Raw genomic sequence first — 25898 nt, 5'->3', positions numbered from 1 at the left:
TTCAATAGCATCCATCCAGTAAAGATAATGGGTATCATGCCCACAAAAGATGGTAAATCATAAAAGATCTACAGCGAGATTCATTTCACAGTCTGTAAACACATTCTGTAATACCAGTATCCCTCACGTTAGGACCAGATCACTGAGGTCTGTCTTTCCATTTTCATCACTGCCTCCCAGCATACAACATTTACGCTGCTCTCATTTCCTGGCTGCTCTTTGCCCTTTCTCTCTTTTTGTCTCTTTCTCTCTTTTTCTTTTCTCGCCCGGTGAGTTATTAGCATTGTGTTTTGCCCTTCACCCCCTTTAAAACTATCTGAATGACTTTGTTTGTCTCACAGCAACAGGCCTCTGAGTAAAGAGAACTGAGGAGTCTTCATTAGCATGCTATAAATTCTCTCTCAAGGGAATGGGCAATTAAAGCCACCCAACCAGGTTAGAGTACTGCCTCATCCATTCTCTTAAAAAAAACACACATAGCACATAACTTTATATGTATGGCTGTATTACATTTAGATCTAGTACTCACATCTTTACTGTTTAAACCCTTTTTCTTTTCTTTCTTCTAACTGCCACCTTATCTCATTTGCTTGTGTAGCTACAAATAAATCTAAAACCAGAATTCCCCCTTCAAAAAATATTGAAAAAAGGTATATTGCCTCTAGAATATCCTGAAAAAATCCATGCAGACTAGGGGGAAACAAAGTTGAAAACAGACGAGAACCAATTGCCAATTTGTTAAATAAAGAAAAAATTGTGTAGTTTAAACTTTTCATGAATCCACTGGTTAATTAGTCTCAAATTTAGTCAAATCTGACATTGCAGAATGTGCAATGTGTATTTATACTTTCCTCTCTAGCAATCAGATACACAAAAAAGAATGCATGGAAAAAACATTAAAAAGAAATAAGTGCTAAGGGTTATTAGTAATAATAATAATAATAATAATAATAATAATAATAATAATAATAATCCCTTTGCTGCTGTAACACTGGGAAGTTCCCCACTGTGGGACTAATTAAGGATTATCTTATCTTAATAATAATAATAATAATAATAATAATAATAATAATAATAATAATAATAATAATAATCATAATCATAATCATAATAATAATAATAATAATAATAAATGTAACGTCTCTGAACCCTGCACAAGACCTTTCCTTTAAAATTAAATAAATAAACACAACCCCAAATCAGAAAAAGTTGGGACTGTATGAAAAATGCTAATAAACAAAAATGCAGTGTTCCTTAAATTTACTTTGACTTTTATTTGATTGCATACAGTTTAAACCCAAGACATTTCATGTTTTGTCTGCTTAACATTTCATTTGTTAATACACCTCCATTCCTGCATTTCAGGTCTGCAACACATTCCATAAAAGTTGGGACAGGGGCAATTTAGGGCTAGTAATGAGGTGAAAAAACTAAATAATGATGTGATCAGCAACAAGTCCAAAAGCCAGGGTCTATCATGCAAGACAATGCAAAACCACATGCTGCACACATTACAAAGGCATGACTGTGGAAGAAGAGGGTACAGGTACTGGACTAGCCTGCCTGCAGTCCTGACCTGTCCCCAATAGAGAATGTGTGGAGAATTTTTAAACGAAAAATCTGACAATGACGACCCCGAACTGTTGCACATCTTAAGACGTGTTTGCAGGAAGAATGGGACCAAATAAAAGCTGAAACACTAAATCACTTGGTATCATCGGTGCCAAAACGTCTTTTAAGTGTGGTGAAAAGAAATGGCAACATTACAAAGTGTTAAATGCTTTACTGTCCCAACTTTTTTGGAATTGTGTTGCAGGCCTGAAATGCAGGAATGGATGTTTATTAATAAATTAAATGAAGTTGAGCAGATAAAACATGAAATATCTCAGGTTCATCCTGTCTGCAATCAAATAAAAGTCAAAGTAAATGTAAGAAACTCTGTGTTTTTGGGGTTGTAAAATAAACAACCTCAAAGCTGTTTGAATAATGTTTTAAAATTTAAACTGGTCTCCATCGTGTAATAAATCCAGCATTCTAAAAAGACAAGAAAAAGGCAAGTAGCGTTCTCCCTGCTTCCATCACAGATAGAGTATAATGTGGTGGAGGAGAAATGATGAAGATTGTTTGATTTTTGGTGATTTGATGTTATTGCTGCAGCTTAGGATTTTTTGTGGAATGTCCTTCAGCTGTGACAGAGCTCTCATGCACAAATAATCTTCATAAAGAAGAGGTTAACAAAGTTTGATATGAAAGGACTTCAGCAGCCTGGACAGCCCTTACCTTAACAGGGTTTTTTTGTATCTGTTGGTCCTGGATTTTGTAAAGTTGCTTTGAGACAATGTCTGTTGTAAAAAGCGCTATATAAATAAAGTTGACTTGACTTAAGTTGACTTGACTTGACTTGACTTGACTTACCTTGATCTCATCGAATGAAATAGCAACTGTTAGCCAGACCTCTTCATGTTCAAAAATCTAATCAAAAGACTTTTCTAAAAAGTGGAGGCTGATACAAAAGCAAAGCAAAACTCCATTCATTCCTATAGTCTTGGAGGTGGTTTGGCAAACCTGTAAATTTTTTGGCCATTTTTGTCATCTTTGTAAAAAAAATGACAAAATCTGAAATGAATTTCATGCTAATGGAGTAAACAGGGATGTGTTACTAAAGTGTTAAAAATCTGGTCAGATTTATATGTGATATACAAACCTTCATTAAATCGTAATGTTATGAAGAAAACATGTTTACTCTGTTTTTACTGATAAGTGTATAAAATTAGGCCCTCATAGCCATGTGGGTGCATGTGGGTGTAGAAAGCTGTTATGGGAAAAGAAAAAAAGAAAATTGAATTGAATGCAGGGGTGAAGAAACGACTCTCCATGGTGATGAGACACAATCTAACCAGCACCTCTTTTTGTGCTATTTATCCTTGTAGGAGAGTCAATAGCAGTGACGCTGTGCAGCTCAAACATTACAAAACAGCCTACCAGCGCAGCCGGTACCAGGACAAAACAGACAATGAGTCTCTAAGCAATAATGTTTGTTTGAGACTAATCCATAATGTAACCTTTAAGCTAAAAAAAAGAATAGCTCCCGAGATAGTAATACAAGAGAATGTAAAAACAACTCAAATAAATTCCATTATTATTCGTTTTTAGTATACAATCAAGCCGGAAATGTATACTTTATACTGTATACTTTTTCTACGTTTTATTACATTACAGACTCACTTTATAATAGATTAAGTTTGTTTTCTTGCCACAAAATTCTACACAAAATAGCCCACAATGACAAAGTGAAAGCAGGTTTTTGGAAATTTGTGCTAATTTATTAAAAACCAAAATGTACACAAGTGTGCACACCCTTTGATATTTGGACATGGTTGGGGATTGCCAACACCTGCCCATATAAGGTCCCACAGTTGACAGTGCATATCAGAGCAAACTCCAAGCCATGGGGTCAAAGGAATTATCTACAGACCTCAGAAACAGGATTGTGTCAAGGCATAGATCTGGAGAAGGGTACAGAAATATTGCTGCAGCTTTACAGGTCCCAAAGAGCACAGTGGCCACCATCATTCGTAAATGGAAGAAGTTTGGAACCACCAAAAATTCTCCTAGACCTGGCCGCCCGGCCAAACTGAACGATCGGTGAAGACGGGCCTTGGCCAGGGAGGTGAGCAGGAACCTGAGGGTCACTCTGACAGAGCTCCAGCGTATCCTTGTGAAGATGCGTGAACCTATCAGAAGATCAACCATCCAGGCAGCACTCCACAAATCACGCCTTTATGGCAGAGTGGCCAGACGGAAGCCACTCCTTAGTAAAAGGCACATGACAGCCCTAGAGGACTCTCAAACCATGAGAAGCAAGATTCTCTGGTCTGATGAAACCAAAATTGAACTTTTTGGCCTGAATACCAAGCGCCACTTCTGAAGGAAACCAGGCACCGCTCAACACCTGGCTAATGCCATCCCTACAGTGAAGCATGACAGCAGCATGATGTGGGGATGTTTTTTAGCAGCAGGACCAGGGTGACTAGTCCTATAGAGAGAAAGATGACTGCAAATAAGTACACCGAGATCCTTGAACAAAACCTGCTCCAGAGCGCTCTGGACCTCAGACTGGGGCAAAGATTTACAGTGGTGTTCAAAAAAATAGCAGTCCAACACCATTAACTTGATAAATCAAAGTTTTTAGTAGAAATGCTATTTCTACATAGCAAAAAATTTACTTGAAAGTGTAGTAGAGTATTGAAAACAAAACAAACCCAACAATTAGGACATGCATGCCGTTCATTCTGAGTAATCGAAGCATTGATTGAAAGGGGGTTGTTCAAAATAATAGCAGTGAGGAGTTCAATTGGTGAAGTCATTCATTCTGCAGAAGAATGGGTATCAATTTTGGCCCTTATTTAAGGTAGGAGGGTGGCAAATGTTGCACAGGTTGGTCATAGCGCATTTCCTTCTGAAATACTGGGTAAAATGGGTTGTTCCAGACATTGTTCTGATGAACAGCGTACTTTGATTAAAAAGTTGATTTTAGAGGGAAAAAACATACAGAGAAGTGCAGCAAATTATAGGCTGTTCAGCTAAAATGATCTCAAATGCCTTAAAGTGACAACCAAAACCTGAAAGACGCAGAAGGAAGCATGGAACTACTGTTTGAATGGATCAAAGAATAGCCAGAATGGCAAAGGTTCAGCCAGGAACATCTGAAGTTACCAGTAAGTACAGAAGATGATTAAGTGAAGCCAATTTACCAGCAAGAACTCCTTGCAAAGTCTCGTTGTTAAGAAAAAGACATGTCCTGAATGGGTTAAAATTTGCCAAGGAACACATTGACTGGTCCAAAGAGAAATGGCTCAACATTTTGTGGACTGGTGAAAGCAAAATTGTTCTTTTTGGGTCAAGTGGCCATAGACAGTATGTCAGATGACCCTCGAGCACTGAATTCGAGCCAAAGTACACTGTGAATACAGTAAAGCATGGTGGTACAAAACTATGATATGAGGATGTTTTTCATACCATGGTGTTACGTCTATTTATCACATACAAGGGATCATGGATCAGTTTAAATATATCAGAATACTTGAGGAGATCATGTTGCCCTATGTCGAAGAAGAAATGCCCTTAAAATGGGTGTTTTAACATGACAATGACCCAAAACATCTTGGTTACAGACAAACAAGATTGAGGTAATAGAGTGGCCAGCCCAATCCCCTGACTTCAATCCCATAGAGAACTTGTGGGCTGATATCTGAAACGCGTTTTTTTGAGGCAAAACCCAAAATTGCAGAAGAACTGTGGAATGTAGTGTAATCATCCTGGACTGGAATACCTGTTCAGAGGTGCCAGAAGTTGGGGCCAGTGATAGCTCAGTGGTTAAGGTACTGGACTAGTAAACAGAAGGTTGCCGGTTCAAGCCCCGCCACCACCAAGTTGCCACTGTTGGGTCCCTGAGCAAGGCCCTTAACCCTCAATTGCTCATTGTGTAAGTCGCTTTGGATAAAAGCGTCTGCTAAATGCTGAAAATGTAAATGTAAATGACTCCATGCAACACAGATCTTGGAAACAATTGTTATGCCACTTAATATTAGTTCAGTAATTTAAAGTAAAGTGAAACCTCAAACATTTTCAGTTTATAGATACATTTTTTGAGTTTTTAAAGAAAAATGCTGGCACTGCTATTTTTTTGAACAGCCTAAAATTCATTTTTCTTAACTTTCTGTAAAGGATGAAAATGCTTAGCACAAACTGGCTAAATGTTGTTAATGTTTTGATTTAGAATTGAAAGTGTAGTATTTTCAGTGTATTTAAAATGCTTAGCACAAACTGGCTAAATGTTGTTAATGTTTTGATTTAGAATTAAAAGTGTAGTATTTTCAGTGCATTTGCATTTATGGAAATAAATGTTATATGTTATAATAAATAAGTTATTATAATGATTTTGTGCTTTATTCACTTTTTTAAAATCACTGCTATTTTTTTGAACACTACTGTACCTTTCAACATGACAACGACCCGAAGCACACAGCCAAGAGAACAAAAGAGTGGCTTTGGAGAAAGTCTGTGAATGTTCTTGAGTGGCTCAGCCAGAGCCCAGATCTAAATCCAATCAAACATCTGTGGAAGGAGCTGAAAATGCATGATTTTTGTCATGCTCCCCATCCAACCTGATGGGGAAACAAGTGTGCCAAGCTCGTACCTTCTTTCCCAAGATGTCTTGAAGCTGTAATTGCTGCCAAAGGTGCATCAACCAAGTATTAAGCTAAGGGCGTGTACAGATATGTAAGCCCTAAATAAAGGATTTTTGTCAGTAAAATAAAATTGCATATTTTTTAAACCCTGTTTTTACTTCATAATTATTGGTAATTGTGTGTAGATGTTTGAGGCAAAAAATGAACTCAATCTACAGTATTATAGAATGAGTCCTTCCTTAAAACCCATCTCTGTTTAACCCTGTAGTACTTTAACTAACAGCACACACAGGTCAACATCTGAAAATGCAACAAACAAGCCTAGTCTTTAAACATTATAGATATCAGCTTACCATTTGATTCAGTTCTCCTAGGCAAATTGACATGCACAGTTATTATTAATGGTATCAGATCACCAGTCATCAAATTATTGAAATAATTTGAAGTTGGCCTTTCGAAAATGTTAAACAATGAACTACCACATAATATATGTTAATTTCTGTTCATCACCACAATCAGACACACAGAAAATGGTAGCAGCTTAGCTAAAGTATGTAACCCCTTGCAATACCAACGTCAGTAATTTACATAAATTATGGACATATTGCTAGTTCATACTCAAAATTAAAAAATCACCAAATAAGTATATTTGTAGCTACTTTAAGCAAAATATAAACTACATTAATACTTTGCAAAAATGCAACAATAAACTATATAGCAAATTACAAGTAAGTACAATTTATTTATATAGCACTTTTCACAGATAAGAATCACAAAGTGCTTTACAAAAACATTGCATGACAAAATATACACACTCATCTACATAATAAAACACAACATAAAATAAATTAAACAATAATAATAATAAACAAAAACAAATAAATGAATAAATAAATAAATAAAAATAAATAAATAATTCATTCAACATTATACAAATGCCTGCTTGAAAAGATAAATCTTATAGTTGTTTTTTAAAATAATCTACAGAATCTGCAGATCTTAAAAAGTTGGGTAGTGCATTCCATAATTTTGGAGCGTTGACCTCAAACGCGCAATCCCCACAAGTCTTTAAGCGGGAGTGTGGGACAGACAGCAAGTTCAGCTTGCTAGACCTAAGAGAGTGCCCCGATACATATGGGTGAAGTAGCTCTGATATATAGATGGGAGCCTGACCAATTGCATGGTCAGGCTCCCATCTATATATCAGAGCTACTTCACCCATATGTATCGGTACCATATGTACCATATGTATGTATAAAGCATTGCAGCTTTATAGGTAAAAGTCAAAATTTTAAACTGGATCCTATACTGCACAGGAAGCCAGAGTAGAGATCTTAACAGTGGGGTTGTGTGACACTGTCTATTTGAGCTAGTAAGTAATCTAGCAGCATCATTCTGTATTGTATGCAACCGATCACAAGCAGACATACTAAGAGCAGAAAACACGGCATTGAAGAAGTCAATACGAGATGAAATAAAAGCATGTATAATCATCTCTAGGTCAGCATTTGAAACTATAGATCTCAATTTGCTTATATTTCTTAAATGAAAAAACAAGATCTAGTCAGCTGTTTAACATGTGTGTCAAATAACAAAAACCACTTACAACCCCAAATCAGAAAAAGTTGGGACAGGATGGAAAATGCAAATAATAATTTCTTACATTTACTTTAACTTTTATTTGATTGCACACAGGATGTACCTGAAATATTTCATTTTTTGTCTGCTCAACTTCATTTCATTTATTAATAAACATCTATTTTTGCATTTCAGACCTGCAACACATTCCAAAAATAGTTGGGACTGTAAAGCATTTACAGCTTTGTAATGTTGCCATTCCTTTTCACCACACTTAAAAGACGTTTTGGCACCGAGGAGACCAAGTGATTTAGTGTTTCAGCTTTTATTTTGTCTCATTCTTCAAACACGTCTTAAGATGTGCAACAGTACGGGGTCGTCGTTGACGCATTTTTGTTTCAAAATTCTCCACACATTCTCTATTGGGGACAGGTCAGGACTGCAGGCAGGCCAGTCCAGTACCCGTACCCTCTTCTTCCGCAGCCATGTCTTTGTAATGTTCAGCATGTGGTTTTGCATTGTCTTGTTGAAAAATGCATGGACGTCCCTGGAAAAGGCGTCTTGAAGGCAGCATATGTTGCTCTAAGATCTCAATGTACTTTTCTGCATTAATGCTGCCATCACACAAGTGTTAATTACCTTTGCCTGGGGCACTGACACCCCCCCATACCATGACAGACCCTGACTTTTGGACTGTTGATTACAGTCTGTACTGGTGCTGGTCATAAAATTAGAATATCATGAAAAAGTTGATTTATTTCAGTAATTCCATTCAAAAAGTGAAACTTGTATATTATTTTCATTCATTACACACAGACTGATATATTTCAAATGTTTATTTCTTTTAATGTTGATGATTATAACTGACAACTAATGAAAACCCCAAATTCAGTATCTCAGAAAATTAGAATATTACTTAAGACCAATACAAAAAAAGGATTTTTAGAAATGTTGGCCAACTGAAAAGTATGAACATGAAAAGTATGAGCATGTACAGCACTCAATACTTAGTTGGGGCTCCTTTTGCCTGGATTACTGCAGTAATGCGACGTGGTATGGAGTCCATCAGTCTGTGGCACTGCTCAGGTGTTATAAGAGCCCAGGTTGCTCCGATAGTGGCCTTCAGCTCTTCTGAATTGTTGGGTCTGGCGTATCGCATCTTCCTCTTCACAATACCCCATAGATTTTCTATGGGGTTAAGGTCAGGTGAGTTTGCTGGCCAATTAAGAACAGGGATACCATGGTCCTTAAACCAGGTACTTGTAGCTTTGGCACTGTGTGCAGGTGCCAAGTCCTGTTGGAAAATGAAATCTGCATTTCCATAAAGTTGGTCAGCAGCAGGAAGCATGAGGTGCTCTAAAACTTCCTGGTAAACGGCTGCGTTGACCTTGGACTTCAGAAAACACAGTGGACCAACACCAGCAGATGACATGGCACTCCAAACCATCACTGACTGTGGAAACTTTACACTGGACCTCAAGCAACGTGGATTCTGTGCCTCTCCTCTCTTCCTCCAGACTCTGGGACCTTGATTTCCAAAGGTAATGCAATATTTACTTTCATCAGAGAACATAATTTTGGACCACTCAGCAGTCCTTTTTGTCTTTAGCCCAGGCGAGACGCTTCTGACGCTGTCTCTTGTTCAAGAGTAGCTTGGCACAAGGAATGCGACAGCTGAAACCCATGTCTTGCATACGTCTGTGCGTGGTGGTTTTTGAAGCACTGACTCCGGCTGCAGTCCACTCTTTGTGAATCTCCCCCACATTTTTGAATGGGTTTTGTTTCACAATCCTCTCCAGGGTGCGGTTATCCCTATTGCTTGTACACTTTTTTCTACCACATCTTTTCCTTCCCTTCGCCTCTCTATTAATGTGCTTGGACACAGAGCTCTGTGAACAGCCAGCCTCTTTAGCAATGACCTTTTGTGTCTTGCCCTCCTTGTGCAAGGTGTCAATGGTCGTCTTTTGGACACCTGTCAAGTCAGCAGTCTTCCCCATGATTGTGTAGCCTACAGACATAGACTGAGAGACCTTTTAAAGGCCTTTGCAGGTGTTTTGAGTTAATTAGCTGATTAGAGTGTGGCACCAGGTGTCTTCAATATTGTACCTTGTCACAATATTTTAATTTTCTGAGATACTGAATTTGGGGTTTTCATTAGTTGTCAGTTATAATCATCAACATTAAAAAAAATAAACATTTGAAATATATCAGTCTGTGTGTAATGAATTAAAATAATATACAAGTTTCACTTTTTGAATGGAATTACTGAAATAAATCAACTTTTTCATGATATTCTAATTTTATGACCAGCACCAGTATGGTCCTTTTCGTCTTTGGTCCGGAGCACACGGCGTCCATTTTTTTCCAAAAAGACCTGGAATGCTGATTCATCTGACCACAATACACGTTTCCACTGTGTGATGGTCCATCCTAGATTTAAGTGCCATTTGTGCATGTAACTTCGTATTGTAGTGCTTGACAAAGGTTTGCCAAAGTAATCCCTTGCCCATGTGGTTATATCAGCTATTGTTGAGTGGCGGTTCTTGATGCAGTGCCGTCTGAGGGATGGAAGATTATGGGCGCTCAGTTTAAGCTTGCACCCTTGGCCTTTACGCACTGAAATTCCTTGAAAAGTGGTGAAATAGAAGGAGAAATATGCAAATCCCTCCCAATCTTTCTTTGAGGTACATTGTTTTTAAACATTTCAATAATTTTTTCATGCATTTGTTGACAAACTGGAGATCCTCTGATCATCTTTGCGCATCCAAGACTCAGCCTTTCCTGGATGCTGCTTTTGTACCAATCCATGATTACAATCACCTGTTGACATCACCTGTTTGGAATCTCATCATTATTTAGTTTTTTCACCTCATTACTAAATTGCCTCCGTAAAGCTAAATTAACAAACGAAATGAAGTTGAGCAGACAAAACATGAAATATCTTGGGTTCAAACTGTCTGCAATCAAATAGAAGACAAAGTAAATGTAATGAACACTGCATTTTTATTTAATTTGCATTGTCCATGCTGTCCCATTTTTCCTGATGGGGGGTTGTGGATAAGAGATAGCTATAAAGGTAAAATCTGATTTTATGAAGCATCACTAAAAACTTAAAAACAACACAATTTCACCCAGTGTTCATGCTGCTATAGGCTGCATCTTAACTTAGGCCGTCTGGCAGTACACTTTAGAAAACAACACTGATTCATGATATGTCACTAAAAAAACATAATAATGCATTCAAAAAATAGAATATTACAAAAATGCACCTTAGTAATGTCTTTATAGCAGATGACATACAAATAAAATATATAGACTTATATACTATATCCACACCTGTTGCTAAATACACCAAAAAATGTATCTCTTCTCTTTCTAGAAATAATAACATAATAAAGTCACATTTTGGGGTGGGGTCACAGCAAGAGCTGGAAATCTGGAACTAGTTAAATATAGATTATGTTGTATTTCTTCAATAAATAGCTTTCCATTCATTAAGTTGAGCTGGAAAGGTGTGAATGTACAGTATATATGTCCTCTCCTGTTCTAACATTACTCTGCCACTGTGCACAAAATAAGGTGTATAAAGACTTAAAGCAAAGCTTGGTTTAAAGAAACCTCTGTGGACTGCATTAAAGACATTCAAAATTCGTCTAGTTACAAGTCTTAACTTCAGCCAGTCAATATTGTTAATAATGTTTATTATTTCAAGTCGGCAGAAAGTGGTTTTACTGTGTATTATGTGAAAAGTGTAAATGCTGCAGTAAATATGCCACAACACACAGCCAGATGAAAATCCTGTCAGTGGTGCTGCTGCACAAAGACTGATCTACCACCTAAATAATATCTGCTCCAGATGTGATCCTATAGTGTACATATTTACTACATGGAAGATGAACCTTCCTTGGTAACAAAACATTAAGACACACAGTTTAAGTATGATATTTATTCACATAACTAAGTACAAAAATCCTCCACTGGTGCATGTGACTAGCACCCACATTTCTCAATGTCTGACAAACAGATTGAAACAAGTTTGTTAAATAGTTTCTTCTTTCACACCATGCCTACTAGTTTAAAACTGTTCGTTTGTTTTGTTGGTACGACGTTGATAAAGGACTTGTAGAGCACAGCTCCTTTAGGAAGTTTTGGGATCACATCACGGGCTTCGGGACTATGAGGAGGGGGAATGTACACCTCTTTTGTGTACCTGACTGTGCCGTCCTCCAGGGCATATAGAGTTTTGTTTGTTCCCATGCCAACCTGTCAGTTAAAAAAAGAAAAAAGGTTTTTTACAAGGGTGATATGTGTATTTAAATAACTTTATCCCTTAGACGACTACAATCATGTTTTACGTTTGCTGTTTAATGATCTGTATTTATTCAGTGTGACAAAAATGCAAACATAAACAGTTAAAAAGGCAAATACATTTCAACAATAAATTAACTGCTATATAATTGTTCAATAAATTATATTTGTAATAAAGTGCTACTGTATTTAGGGGTCACCACAGCGGATCATTCTGTTCTGCATTGGTTTGGCAGTTTATATGTCCGATGCCCTCACTGACAGCTTAGCCATTGGGAGGTGCCCCACGGGCTGATAGCACTGCTGAGATTTATATACAGTCATGTGAAAAAGTTAGGACACCCCATGAAAACCTTTGTCTTTTTAAACTTATTTAAACATATGGATATTTAAGCTTCATTTCAACAGTACTAAGAGATGGAGCTTATATAACTAAACAAAAAAAAATGTTAAAAATTAATTTTAAACACAAGGTGTAAAATGTAATGAACGAAAATGAAAAAGTTAGGACACCCCCACATTTATTACTACCTAAAATGTCTAAAATTAGAATCCGGAGCACCACATCAGCTGCAATGATTAGACCATCGTTAAAGGACATTGGGGTTTTATTTAAACCTCAGACATTAGTTTGGTTTGCTCTTGATTGTTGAAGTGAGTGTTATCATCATGGTGAGATCTAAAGAGCTCTCTGAGGCCTTCAGAAAGAAGGTTGTAGATGCATATGGGTCTGGGAAGGGATTTAAAAAGATCTCAAAACAATTAGAAACCAGCCATTCCAGCCACTGTCCGGAGAATAATTTACAAGTGGAGAACATTTAAAACAACTGCCAACATAGCCAGGTCAGGCCGTCCTAGCAAGTTCAGCCCAAGAACAGACCGACCGCAAAATGGGTAAAGAAGTTTCCAATAATCCTACAATGTCATCACTGGACCTACAGGTAGCTCTTGCCACTGTTGATGTCAAGGTACATGCATTCTACCATCAGAAAGAGACTGCACAAGTTTCATTTTCATGGGAGGTGTGCAAGGAGGAAACGCTTGCTGTAAAAAAAAAAACAAAAAAAAAAACATCAGGACAGGACTAAAGTTTACCAGAGAACCCCTAAACAAAGACAAGGACTTCTGGAACAATGTGCTTTGGACAGATGAATCCAAAGTTGAATTATTTGGGCACAGTAACAGAAGACATGTTTGGCGCAAACCCAACACAGCATTTGAGCACAAGAACCTCATACCAACTGAGAAGCATGGAGGTGGAAATGTCATGGTTTGGGGCTGCTTTGAAAAATGTAAGACCATCTGTCCAAAAACTGAAGCGGAAGTAGACCCAAAACATTCCAGTAAATCCACCAAGCAATGGCTCAAAAGAAAGAAATGGAGAGTTCTGGAATGGCCAAGTAAAAACCCAGATCTTAATCCTATTAAGATGCTGTGGGGTGAATTGAAACGGGCTGTGCATGCAAGAAACTCAAACCTCACACAGCTGAAGAAAGTCTGCATGGAGGAGTGGGAAAAACTTTCTCCCAGTCGATGTCAGAGACTGGTAGGTGGTTATAGGAAACGTCTAATTGAGGTTATTTCAGACAAAGGGGGAAATACCAGCTATCAGGGCGTAGGGTGTCCTAACTTTTTCCTCACGGACAATTTCCATTTTTGTTGATTACATTTAACAACTTGTGTTTAACAGTAATTGTTTCAGTTTTATTTGTTTAATGATATAAGCTCCATCTCTCAATACTGTTCAAATACAGCTCAAATGTCCATATGTTTAAATATGTTCAAAAAGACAAAGGTTCCCATGGGGTGTCCTAACTTTTTGACATGACTGTATAAATATATACACCGATCAGCCATAACATTAAAACCACCTCCTTGTTTCTACACTCACTGTCCATTTTATCAGCTCCACTTACCATATAGAAGCACTTTGTAGTTCTACAATTACTGACTGTAATATCTGCTATCAGCTGGTGGGGCATAACATATATATCACAGAAATATCTTACATGAGCTCCTGGATGCCACCGCATTAAGCGCTGTGTTGCGAGGATATTGCCAGCATGAACAAAGTCTCCTACAAAAACGAAATATATATTAATAATAAATATTATAACAAACAAACGTCATACAGGGAATAAACACCAATGAGCCAAAGAATTAATCGCTTAACTTGGGGTCCAAACAGATCTGACATGCCGATTCTTAAATTGCACAAGACATCTGAAGGAGTGGTATCTAGTACCAGGACATTACCAGTAGTTTACATTTATATTAATGACATTTACCAGACACTTTTATTATTTGTCACATTTAAGGCACTTTTATAGCTTGCCCCTCCCTGAACCACAGTCAGTGTGTACTAGCCACAGCTACCTGTGAGCAGCCTTTTGCTGATTTGAAGATACTTTAAACCAATCGCCAGGCCATAATGAGTTGGCCCTTATCAAAGTCAGTCACTCAGGTCTTTATACCTGATCATATCTGCTGCATTCAATAAATGAACTACGAATACCATCAGCCCAACATTCAAGATAAAAGTCAACAAATGTTTACTGGTAAGACTGTATTTGTTTACCTTTTCCCTATTTCCCTATTTCCCTATTTTACCTTGTCCTACAAAAACTCCTACAAAAACAAAATATACAAACAGCTGCAAATTCCTACAGAGAGCCCATAATGTACAAACAAACAGTATGACAGTATGAGTTGCTATTGAACATCATGGAATTTTTTTGCAATCTCTCCCAATTCAGACATACCCCATTCCTTCGATTTAATGCTGCTTTTGTTTCTATACAAGTCCAAAACGCACAAAAAAACGGTACAACAGTATGATTTGTCATTGCAGCAGCAAGATAATGATGCCCCATAAAGCCTCTTTTTACTTAGACACTGTCTATTGGGTCTGTGGAGCGCTCAACCAGACCTGTTGCACCCCTAAAACACAGACCATTGACTATGAGGTAATGGATTTGGCATATCAGACTGCTGTGTCACCCCAGCACCCTTAACTTTCATGTGTACTTCTTACAAGTTGCTCATGTATGATGGAGATGCCACTTCATTTTCCCTTTCAGAAAATCTCATTGTAAAGCATATAAGGCTTATAAATAAAACACTTATACATGTCCCTTCACCCTCATGTTTCTTGAATCCATATCTTTGGCCGGGACTTTTTCCTCCCAGGTTTTTGCTGCTTCCTCCAGACTTCTTAGAAGCAGCTCTGGTTGACCGAACTACTGGTGTCTGACATGAAATAAGAATACCTGCAGGAAAAAAAAAACACAACATTCACATTTGTGGTGTTTTTATAAGATAAATTATAATGGAACTATGTCTTGTTGCCAGTTTAACCTGAACTTAAACCCAATGCTAATTTTCTTAGGTACATTTAAAGCTATATAACTACTGTAGCTTATTTTTTGCAGTTTTACAGAACAGTAGACCCTTCAGTTATGAAGGGTTTACCATACGAACATTTTGGGTTACGAACGATCTTTTTCAACTTAACGTATGAAAAAATTTCGGATTACGAACCGAAATTCGCAAAACACGTCACGAACAAGTTGACTCCGACCGTCTCTCTCTCTCTCTCTCTCTCTCTCTCTCTCTCTCTCTCTCTCATATATATATATATATATATATATATATATATATAATGTATATATATATACAGTGTATCACAAAAGTGAGTACACCCCTCACATTTCTGCAAATATTTTATTATATCTTTTCATGGGACAACACTATAGAAATAAAACTTGGATATAAGTTAGAGTAGTCAGTGTACAACTTGTATAGCAGAGTAGATTTACTGTCTTCTGAAAATAACTCAACACACAGCCATTAATGTCTAAATGGCTGGCAACATAAGTGAGTACACCCCACAGTGAACATGTCCAAATTGTGCCCAAAGTGTCAATATTTTGTGTGACCACCATTATTATCCAGCACTGCCTTAACCCTCCTGGGCATGGAATTCACCAGAGCTGCACAGGTTGCTACTGGAATCCTCTTCCACTCCTCCATGATGACATCACGGAGCTGGTGGATGTTAGACACCGTGAACTCCTCCACCTTCCACTTGAGGATGCGCCACAGGTGCTCAATTGGGTTTAGTCCATCACCTTTACCTTCAGCTTCCTCAGCAAGGCAGTTGTCATCTTGGAGGTTGTGTTTGGGGTCGTTATCCTGTTGGAAAACTGCCATGAGGCCCAGTTTTGGAAGGGAGGGGATCATGCTCTGTTTCAGAATGTCACAGTACATGTTGGAATTCATGTTTCCCTCAATGAACTGCAGCTCCCCAGTGCCAGCAACACTCATGCAGCCCAAGACCATGATGCTACCACCACCATGCTTGACTGTAGGCAAGATACAGTTGTCTTGGTACTTCTCACCAGGGCGCCGCCACACATGCTGGACACCATCTGAGCCAAACAAGTTTATCTTGGTCTCGTCAGACCACAGGGCATTCCAGTAATCCATGTTCTTGGACTGCTTATCTTCAGCAAACTGTTTGTGGGCTTTCTTGTGCGTCAGCTTCCTTCTGGGATGACGACCATGCAGACCGAGTTGATGCAGTGTGTGGCGTATGGTCTGAGCACTGACAGGCTGACCTCCCACGTCTTCAACCTCTGCAGCAATGCTGGCAGCACTCATGTGTCTATTTTTTAAAGCCAACCTCTGGATATGACGCCGAACACGTGGACTCAAATTCTCAGGCGAAGCCTGTTCCGAGCGGAACCTGTCCTGGAAAACCGCTGTATGACCTTGGCCACCATGCTGTAGCTCAGTTCCAGGGTGTTAGCAATCTTCTTATAGCCCAGGCCATCTTTGTGGAGAGCAACAATTCTATTTCTCACATCCTCAGAGAGTTCTTTGCCATGAGGTGCCATGTTGAATATCCAGTGGCCAGTATGAGAGAATTGTACCCAAAACACCAAATTTAACAGCCCTGCTCCCCATTTACACCTGGGACCTTGACACATGACACCAGGGAGGGACAACGACACATTTGGGCACAATTTGGACATGTTCACTGTGGGGTGTACTCACTTATGTTGCCAGCTATTTAGACATTAATGGCTGTGTGTTGAGTTATTTTCAGAAGACAGTAAATCTACACTGCTATACAAGCTGTACACTGACTACTCTAAGTTATATCCAAGTTTCATGTCTATAGTGTTGTCCCATGAAAAGATATAATGAAATATTTGCAGAAATGTGAGGGGTGTACTCACTTTTGTGATACACTGTATATATATATAGTGAGCAAACATTCGGACAGCAGATGGTGGTTTTTTCCGGTAATTCCTTTATATTTTGTAAAATTCAATCCTAAAATGGCCCCAAATAAGGTGCAGAGAAAGCGCAGTTGTGTTGTATTATTACTCCTGCCAGTAGCTGTCACTGTTTATCAGACAGAGGGGACAGTGAGTGAGAGAGCAATTACACCTACAAAATACAATACTATTGAAATAAAGAGGGAAATAATAGAGAAATATGAGACTTAGTGTTGTTTCTGCTAGATACATTTTATATAAAAAGAAGGAAATGTATTATGGTGTATGGTACAGCACACAGACTGTACTGAAATGTGGTGTGTGTTATGTACAGTAGTACTGTGTATTGTTGTTTATTACAGGAATGTCTATTCTATTATTTAAGATTTAAGGTAAAATATACTTGTATTTATAACAAAAAAGACCTTTTAAGACATTAGAAAGGTTAGGTAAGGGGGTGGTTTGGGAGGTCTGGCACGGATTAATTCTATTTACATTATTTTTTATGGGAAAAATAGGTTTAACTAACGAACATTTTGACTTAAGAACAGCCCTTCGGAACCAATTAAATTCGTAAGTCAAGGGTCCACTGTATTTCTGACATTATCGTGCTCTACAAAACACCAACGTTGCATTGCAAAAAATATCACTATAGAACAATCCAAGCCAAATCCACTCAGATTCATTTAGTTTTTCTCCTTGATTTTATGCTGCACATCAGCGCACAAACGACGTGCAATTTTGGACGCGGTATCATTAAACCCCTCAACACTTCTCGCGTTTGTTTTCGTGACAAAACGTAGTTTGTGAGACCAGAGAAGCTCGTCTGTGGTTCCAGTTGGTGACAGATCGTGTAGTGTGTGACCACCTATCGCCGATCAGTCCTGTAGTGTGAAAGCCACACCGACTTCAAAGACTCCCGATTACAAGATATCCAGTTGTGTGGACCTATTACAGCGATCTGATGACTTGGAAAGTGTATTGTGAACTTGGCATTAAGTAAGTGTTAAGTACACGTGTTCGACCGCCCGAAACAGGATTCTTCTTCTGTTGCTCCAATGTCCAGTTATGATGGCTGCGTGTCCATTGTAGCCGCTCTCAAACATGGACAACATTAGTAAGGGCATTCTGACTGGCCTACAACTAAGCAGCCACACAGCGGATCATTTAACTTCATCTTGCCCTGTCCTGAACCTCTTCTTCTGTCACTCCAATCACCTGCATGTCCTCTCTCATCAGATCAATAAACCTAAGTTCCTGACGGCCCCATCCTCAGCACTCTTCACCCGAACTTTTATTCCCCTCTGCAGTGCACAAGCCCAAATTATCTCTCCTTTATAACTTTGTCTCCAAACATCCTACCTGCTCTGTCCCTCTAATAAACTCCCTGTCCATCCCTCATGACTTTAACTGCGGATTATTTCACCGTGCATACAACTCATCCTTCATTTAACCAGAAGAATGTACTTTTTCTATTTTCATAACATATGCTTCTATATTTATCACACTACTCTCTGATATGCACTATAACCCAAAATATATTAATAAACAATAAATCTTACCCGTTCTGGGTCTCAACAAGGACACCAGCGCTGCCATGTTGAACCACGTGACTGTGATGACAAGTTACGCTTTTTACAACAGGACTTGTCCTAAATCACACCTTATCCACTAGGTAGGGCACTAATTATGGGTCGCTTCAGAAATCTTGCAAGATGTTTTAGTATGTTAGAACCGCAATGAGATGGTAAAAAATATCCGCAATGCACAATAAAAAACAAAAGTCGCGATTTTTCCAAACAGTTTCTTGAACAGCCATTTAGTATTTCTTTATTCGTGAAACCAATAAGAAATTATAACTTTGCCAAATCCCCAACGTCCCTCATTTTAACACAAATATGTTTCTATATTCCTTGTCAACACCGTTAGAATACAACATTGTAACTTATCCTGGTTATGAATGATGCCACTTTAATGTCTTAATTGTCCATTTCTTTCCTCGAAATATTTTAACTTTATTACGCATTTATTCTCGAACTTAAACTTTGTTCTCCACGGTTTTTACTACTTCTATCTATTTAATTGTAAATACTATTTTTACTAAGTCTTTTAGTTATTTTAAACAGTGGCCCAGTGGGTAGCACTAACAGCCTAACAGCTAGTGATGGGAATTTCGGCTCCTTTTAGAGAGCCGGTTCTTTTGGCTCGGCTCACTAAAAAGAGCCGGCTCTTTTGGTTCCCAAGTGGCTCCTCAGATTTTTTTGTTGCTTAAATTAATTTATTACCAAATTACATGTAAAATGAATTACTAATGTAAAAAAACATTGTATCAAATGTTTATTGTTTCAATTGCTTTATTTATATACTCAACATGGAACAGAGTGCTCCAACAATAAATTATAAAATACAAAAACAAAGACCTATCTCAATCAGACAAAAAGATCTGATTGTGTATATTATTTGTACATTTGCATCTAGAGTGGGACGGTATGGTGGCTCAGTGGTCGGCACTGTCGCCTCACGGCAAGAAGGTCCTGGGTTCGATCCCCAGGTGAAGAGCCCGGGTCCTTTCTGTGCGGAGTTTGCATGTCTTTCCCGTGTCCACGTGGGTTTCCTCCGGGTGCTCCGGTTTCCTCCCACAGTCCAAAGACTAAAGTGTAAAACGTGACGTTAAAATCCTAATAAACAAAACAAAATAAACAAGCATCTAGAGTGAAACAACACAACATCAACGAAGCATCACTCACACTCAACAAAATATAAATAAAAATGTGCAAAACAAAAAGAAAATCCAGGTGACAGTATTTGTAAGTATTTAGTGAAGATTGGCATTCAGAAAAACCAAGGAGCTCATCTTTGATGGGTTGATCCTGTTTCTTCTTTCTGTTATGATCTGCCCTGTTAAAATAGATTCTCTCTGAGAGGACAGATGTTGCTACAACACACAGTCTATGTGCCATCTGAAGTCCAAACTTCTCTGTAAAAGGGGCTTCTCGTGTCCAAACTTTACTATGTTTCCTCTCACTCATTTTCCTCACCTTTCCAGCGTGTAACGTCTGGCTGTGTAAAGCGCTGAGTTCTCTCTCTCTCTCTCTCTCTCTCTCTCTCTCTCTCTCTCTCTCTCCCTCTCCCTCCTGTTCGTGTGCACGCTGTCTCTGTGTGTGTGTGTGTGTGTGTGTAACCCCTCCCCTCCTGCTCAGTGTAAACACAAACGCTGCCACGTGTCTTGACCAATCACGTGCGGTTTTGACCGACCCACGCGACCGACCCATCACTACTAACAGCAACAAGGTCCTGGATTTGATTCCCAGGTGGGGTGGTCCAGGGGTGTTCTGTCGATTTATCCTACCCATTGAGATGTCCTAGCGAGCATGCGCACATCTGTTTCGACTCGTTTAGTGAATCGCGTATAATTTCGTGCTATAATAACAAATAGATCTATCGAAAAGTGCTACCTATAGTGTATGATATTGTATACATCTATCGAGATGTGCTACCTATGTTATAATAACATACAGATCTATCGAGATGTGCTACCTATGTTATAATAACATACAGATCTATCGAGATGTGCTACTTATAGTTATAATAACATACAGATCTATCGAGATGTGCTATATAGTTATAATAACATACAGATCTATCAAGATGTGCTACCTATAGTTATAATAACACAGATCTATCAAGATGTGCTACCTATAGTTATAATAACATACAGATCTATCGAGATGTACTACCTATAGTTATAATAACATACAGATCTATCGAGATGTACTACCTATAGTTATAATAACATACAGATCTATCGAGATGTGCTACATATAGTTATAATAACATTCAGATCTATCGAGATGTGCTACATATAGTTATAATAACATACAGATCTATCGAGATGTGCTACCTATAGTTATAACAACATACAGATCTATCGAGATGTGCTACATATAGTTATAATAACATACAGATCTGTCAAGATGTGCTACCTATAGTTATAATAACATACAGATCTATCGAAATGTGCTACCTATAGTTATAACAACATACAGATCTATCGAGATGTGCTACATATAGTTATAATAACATACAGATCTATCGAGATGTGCTACCTATAGTTATAATAACATACAGATCTATCCAGATGTGCTACCTATAGTTATAATAACATACAGATCTATCGAGGTGTACTACCTATAGTTATAATAACATACAGATCTATCGAGATGTGCTACCTATAGTTATAATAACATACAGATCTATCGAGATGTGCTACATATAGTTATAATAACATACAGATCTATCGAGATGTACTACCTATAGTTATGATAACATACAGATCTATCGAGATGTGATACATATAGTTATAACAACATACAGATCTATCGAAAAGTGCTACCTATAGTTATAATAACATACAGATTTATCGAGATGTGCTACCTATAGTTATAATAACATACAGATCTATCGAGATATGCTACATATAGTTATAACAACATACAGATCTATCGAAAAGTGCTACCTATAGTTATAATAACATACAGTTTGTTTGTTTATTTTTTAGGATTTTAACGTGCGTACACTTGTGTATAATGAATGACAATAAAGTTCGTCTAAGTCTAAGTCATGTTTTACACTGTGGTTACATTCATGACAGGAACGGTAGTTACACAAGGTTCATCAGTTCACAAGGTTATATCAAACAAAGTCATGGACAATTAGTATCTCCAGTTTACCTCACTTGCATGTCTTTGGACTGTGGGAGGAAACCCACGCAGACATGGGGAGAACATGCAAACTCCACACAGAAAGGACCCGAACGCCCCACCTGGAGATCGAACCCAGGACCTTCTTGCTGTGAGGCGACAGTGCTACCCTCTTAGCCACCGTGCCGCCCCACCTAAAGTGTACGATAAGATATAGATCTATCGAGATGTGCTGCCGGTAGTGTAGTTTTACTAATAATAAATTGATATAATTTAGAAATATTTACTATATCTATAAATCTGGGCTACGGTAGGACATTTCGATAAGGTAGGACAAATCGACGGCCTTTTCTGTACGTGTGGAGTTTGCATGTTCTCCCTGGTTTCCTCCCACAGTCCAAAGACATGCAAATGAGGTACATTGTAAAGTAGATACAAAATTGTCCTTGACTGTGTTTAACATTAAAGACTTGAACTGATGAATCTTGTGAGTCATGAATGTAACCAAACTGTGTAAACATGACATTAAAATCCTACTAAATAAATAAATAAATTAACAGGGGTAAAATAAACGGTCCTACGCTTTGTGTTTAAATTTAATGTTAATAAGAAAAAAGAAAGGCTCAATTTCAAATGCGTCATTGTTTGCTTTATAAGTGCTCTACATGACGTGGGAAGTACATGAATTGTGCCCCCTATCTAGTGCCCTCGGTGTTAAAGTCTTTTGCTGTTGAACTGTGCAGGTTTTTGTATCGGTGAAGGACGCGTTGCAGACAGTTCAGGCTGTAGGTGGCAGTGTTGTATAATGTGTGATTATGAATGTCAAAGAACTCTGTATAGAAGAAGAAAACGAACGCGGAGGCGCGAGTGTTGAGTGCTCTGTGTACAGATCCTGGAGATAAAGTGAGTCCAGTTTATTTACAGTTTTAACCGCGGTTTTATGGATATAAGTTACGTTATAAAGTTGTTTGTTTGCATTTTGTCCTTTTGTTTCTGCTGTTGTCCTAGTTTCCAAAATATAGCACTAAGTATGTGAATAAGTAATGGCTTGCTGTTAAAAGTATTTAAATCCCTTGTTTGCTACCTGCTGCCATGTCTGTGTTGTATACATCATGAATATAAACGTAAACATCTCGTCCCATGTTTATTGCACAAACATACATATGCAGTAAAATATCCAGAAATTTATTCCTCGTGTACCATCTGTTGTACCATATCATTTGCAGCTACACTGATCAGCCATAACATTAAAACCACCTCCTTGTTTCTACACTCACTATCCATTTTATCAGCTACACTTACCATATAGAAGCACTTTGTAGTTCTACAATTACGGACTGTAGTCCATCTGTTTCTCTGCATGCTTTGTTAGCTCCCTTTCATGCTGTTCTTCAATGGTCAGGACCCCCACAGGACCACTACAGAGCAGGTATTATTTAGGTGGTGGATCATTCTCAGCACTGCAGTGACACTGACATGGTGGTGGTGTGTTAGTGTGTGTTGTCCTGCTATGAGTGGATAAGACAAAGCAATGCTGATTGGGTTTTTAAACACCTCACTGTCACTGCTGGACTAAGAATAGTCCACCAACCAAAAATATCCAGCCAACAGCGCCCCGTGGGCAGCGTCCTGTGACCACTGATGAAGGTCTAGAAGATGACCAACTCAAACAGCAGCAATAGATGAGCAATCGTCTCTGACTTTACATGTACAAGGTGGACCAACTAGGTAGGAGTGTCTAATAGCGTGGGCTGTGAGTGGACACGGTATTTAAACCCAGCAACGCTGCTGTGTCTGATCTACTCATACCAGCACAACACACACTAACACACCACCACCATGTCAGTGTCACTGCAGTGCTGAGAATGATCCACCACCTAAACAATACCTGCTCTTTGGTGGTCCTGTGAGGGTTCTGACCATTGAAGAACAGGGTGAAAGCAGGCTAAAAAAGTATGTAGACTACAGTATGTGGACTACAGTCAGTAATTGTAGAGCTACAAAGTGCTCCTATATTATAAGTGGAGCTGATAAAATGGACAGTGAGTGTAGAAACAAGGAGGTGGTTTTAATGTTATGGCTGATCAGTGTATAACAGCCTACACTCTTCTTGAAAGGCTTTAAAGGCTTACAAGTTTTTTTTTACTGTTTTTTTTTTGTTTCTGTGACTGTTATCTCACAATAAATGTTCCAGTTCATCCCAGAGCAGTTTATTGGGTAAATGGTCTGGGCTGGCGTTCCTCTACAGAAAACCTCAAATGCTGGAGCTGGAAATGTGTGTCCCATATTGTTCATTGCATGTCTCTACACCGGGATGTAAAACGTTGTTGCTCTTTTGTGATTTGCCTCTGTTATTGCATTTGTGTCTCACTGAATAACTACAGATTTATAAAAAAACATGATGTTTAATAGAGAAAGGAAGTAAAAACACAGCACATTTTGTTAGATGGAATGTTATTAAAACATTTCTCCATTACCCATCATACTTGTAAAAAAAATAAGTAGCATCTTAATAACTGGGTGCACCACCTTTAGGTAGGTGATAATAAGTGAACAAGGACTGGGCGTGTCAAAGGGGGCATGTGATGGTTTACAGCGCTACTTGGCCAGACCAGAGGTAGTGCAAGCGGTAGCGGAGTTACAGTTGGAAATTGGTAATAAATAGACTGGGAGAAAAAGGGAGAGGGTAAAAAAAAAACTAAAAAACTTGGCACTTTTTGCCAGAAGATGCCTATGTCAATAAAAATTCTTTGAAGGATCACTTTTTTATGTTAAATATAGATAAGAATAAGCGATATGAACTGGGATCCACTTCACACTTTATAGATAACATGTCCTCAATAACAGCTCTTACCTTACGCCAAAATTGACCCACTTCTGGACATTGCTACATACAGTGATGAAGTGTTCCCTTATTTTCACTACACCTAGTACATAAGTCTAGAAAAATCCTGTTGTTTTATTATTTATTAACTTTTATGTGACTGTTTTGACTTATTTTTACTTTGGCTTAAATGGTTCAATCATTGAGTAACCAATGTTATTTATTTATTAGGATTTTAACATCATGTTTTACACACTTTGGTCACATTCATGACAGAAACGGTAGTTATTCGTTACACAAGATTCATCAGTTTACAAGTTTTAATGTTAAACACAGTCATGGACAATTTAGTATCTCCAATGAATCTCACTTGCTTGTCTTTGGACGGTGAAAGGAAACCGGAGCTCCCGGAGGAAACCCACACAGACACGGGGAGAACATGCAAACTCCACACAGAAAAGACCGCCCCACCTGGGGATCGAACCTAGGACCTTCTTGCTGTAAGATGACGGTGCTACCCACTGAGCCACCATGCTGCCCTGATTACCCAATGAAACAATTTTTAAATATGAATTCATTAATTTATTGTTAGATTTCAAGTTTTAGGCGCCCAGGTGGCGCAGCAAGATTTTCCGCTAGCACACCAGCGCCGAGATTCTGAACTCCTTAGTTCAAAACTTGGCGTTGCCACCGGTTGGTTGGGTGCCATCTAGCGGGCATATTTGGCAGTGCCTGCAGCAGACACAATTCTGCTAGGGCGGGATGAACGGACTATGTGGGTGGGGTTTTCAAACGCTGTGTAAGGACCCTGATCGGCAGACAGAGAGGTGCCTGTGCAGAGTGCATAGGTAAAAAAGGGTTCCGCTAAGGGCTGCACGCAGGTCGGAGGAGGCGTGAGCAGCAATATACCCACCTCGACTGCAATAAGATCCAAACACATCCAAATGATCAATATGCAATAACAGGCAATTTAATGTACTGTTTTATATATAATTTATTTTGTACCTGCCAA

At 38.4% G+C, this 25898-nt stretch overlaps 1 protein-coding gene across 1 annotated transcript; it reads right to left on the bottom strand.

Moving 5' to 3' along the window:
- Positions 1 to 11700: 11700 nt before the first annotated feature.
- Positions 11701 to 19010, bottom strand: mrpl27 (mitochondrial ribosomal protein L27). Its single transcript, XM_063003598.1, has 4 exons — positions 18925 to 19010; positions 15218 to 15346; positions 14087 to 14154; positions 11701 to 12032 (listed from the first exon to the last, which is right to left on the bottom strand). The coding sequence occupies exons 1-4, from the start codon at positions 18959 to 18961 to the stop codon at positions 11826 to 11828; spliced, it is 441 nt and encodes a 146-aa protein (XP_062859668.1). The 5' UTR covers positions 18962 to 19010; the 3' UTR covers positions 11701 to 11825.
- Between the last annotated feature and the right edge of the window lie 6888 nt (positions 19011 to 25898).

This window comes from Trichomycterus rosablanca, chromosome 10, assembly GCF_030014385.1.
Source record: "Trichomycterus rosablanca isolate fTriRos1 chromosome 10, fTriRos1.hap1, whole genome shotgun sequence".
NCBI classification, from domain to species: Eukaryota; Metazoa; Chordata; class Actinopteri; order Siluriformes; family Trichomycteridae; genus Trichomycterus; species Trichomycterus rosablanca.
This window is presented reverse-complemented; position numbering and strand designations above follow the sequence as displayed.

Coding starts and splice junctions, on each gene's coding strand:
- mrpl27 (XM_063003598.1), bottom strand. CDS start 18,961: ATGGCAGCGCTGGTGTCCTTGTTGAGACCCAGAACGG. Junction 14,155..15,217: donor TGGATTCAAGAAACATGAGG/GTGAAGGGACAT, acceptor TCGTTTTTGTAG/GAGACTTTGTTCATGCTGGC. Junction 12,033..14,086: donor GGTGGCATCCAGGAGCTCAT/GTAAGATATTTC, acceptor TTTAACTGACAG/GTTGGCATGGGAACAAACAA.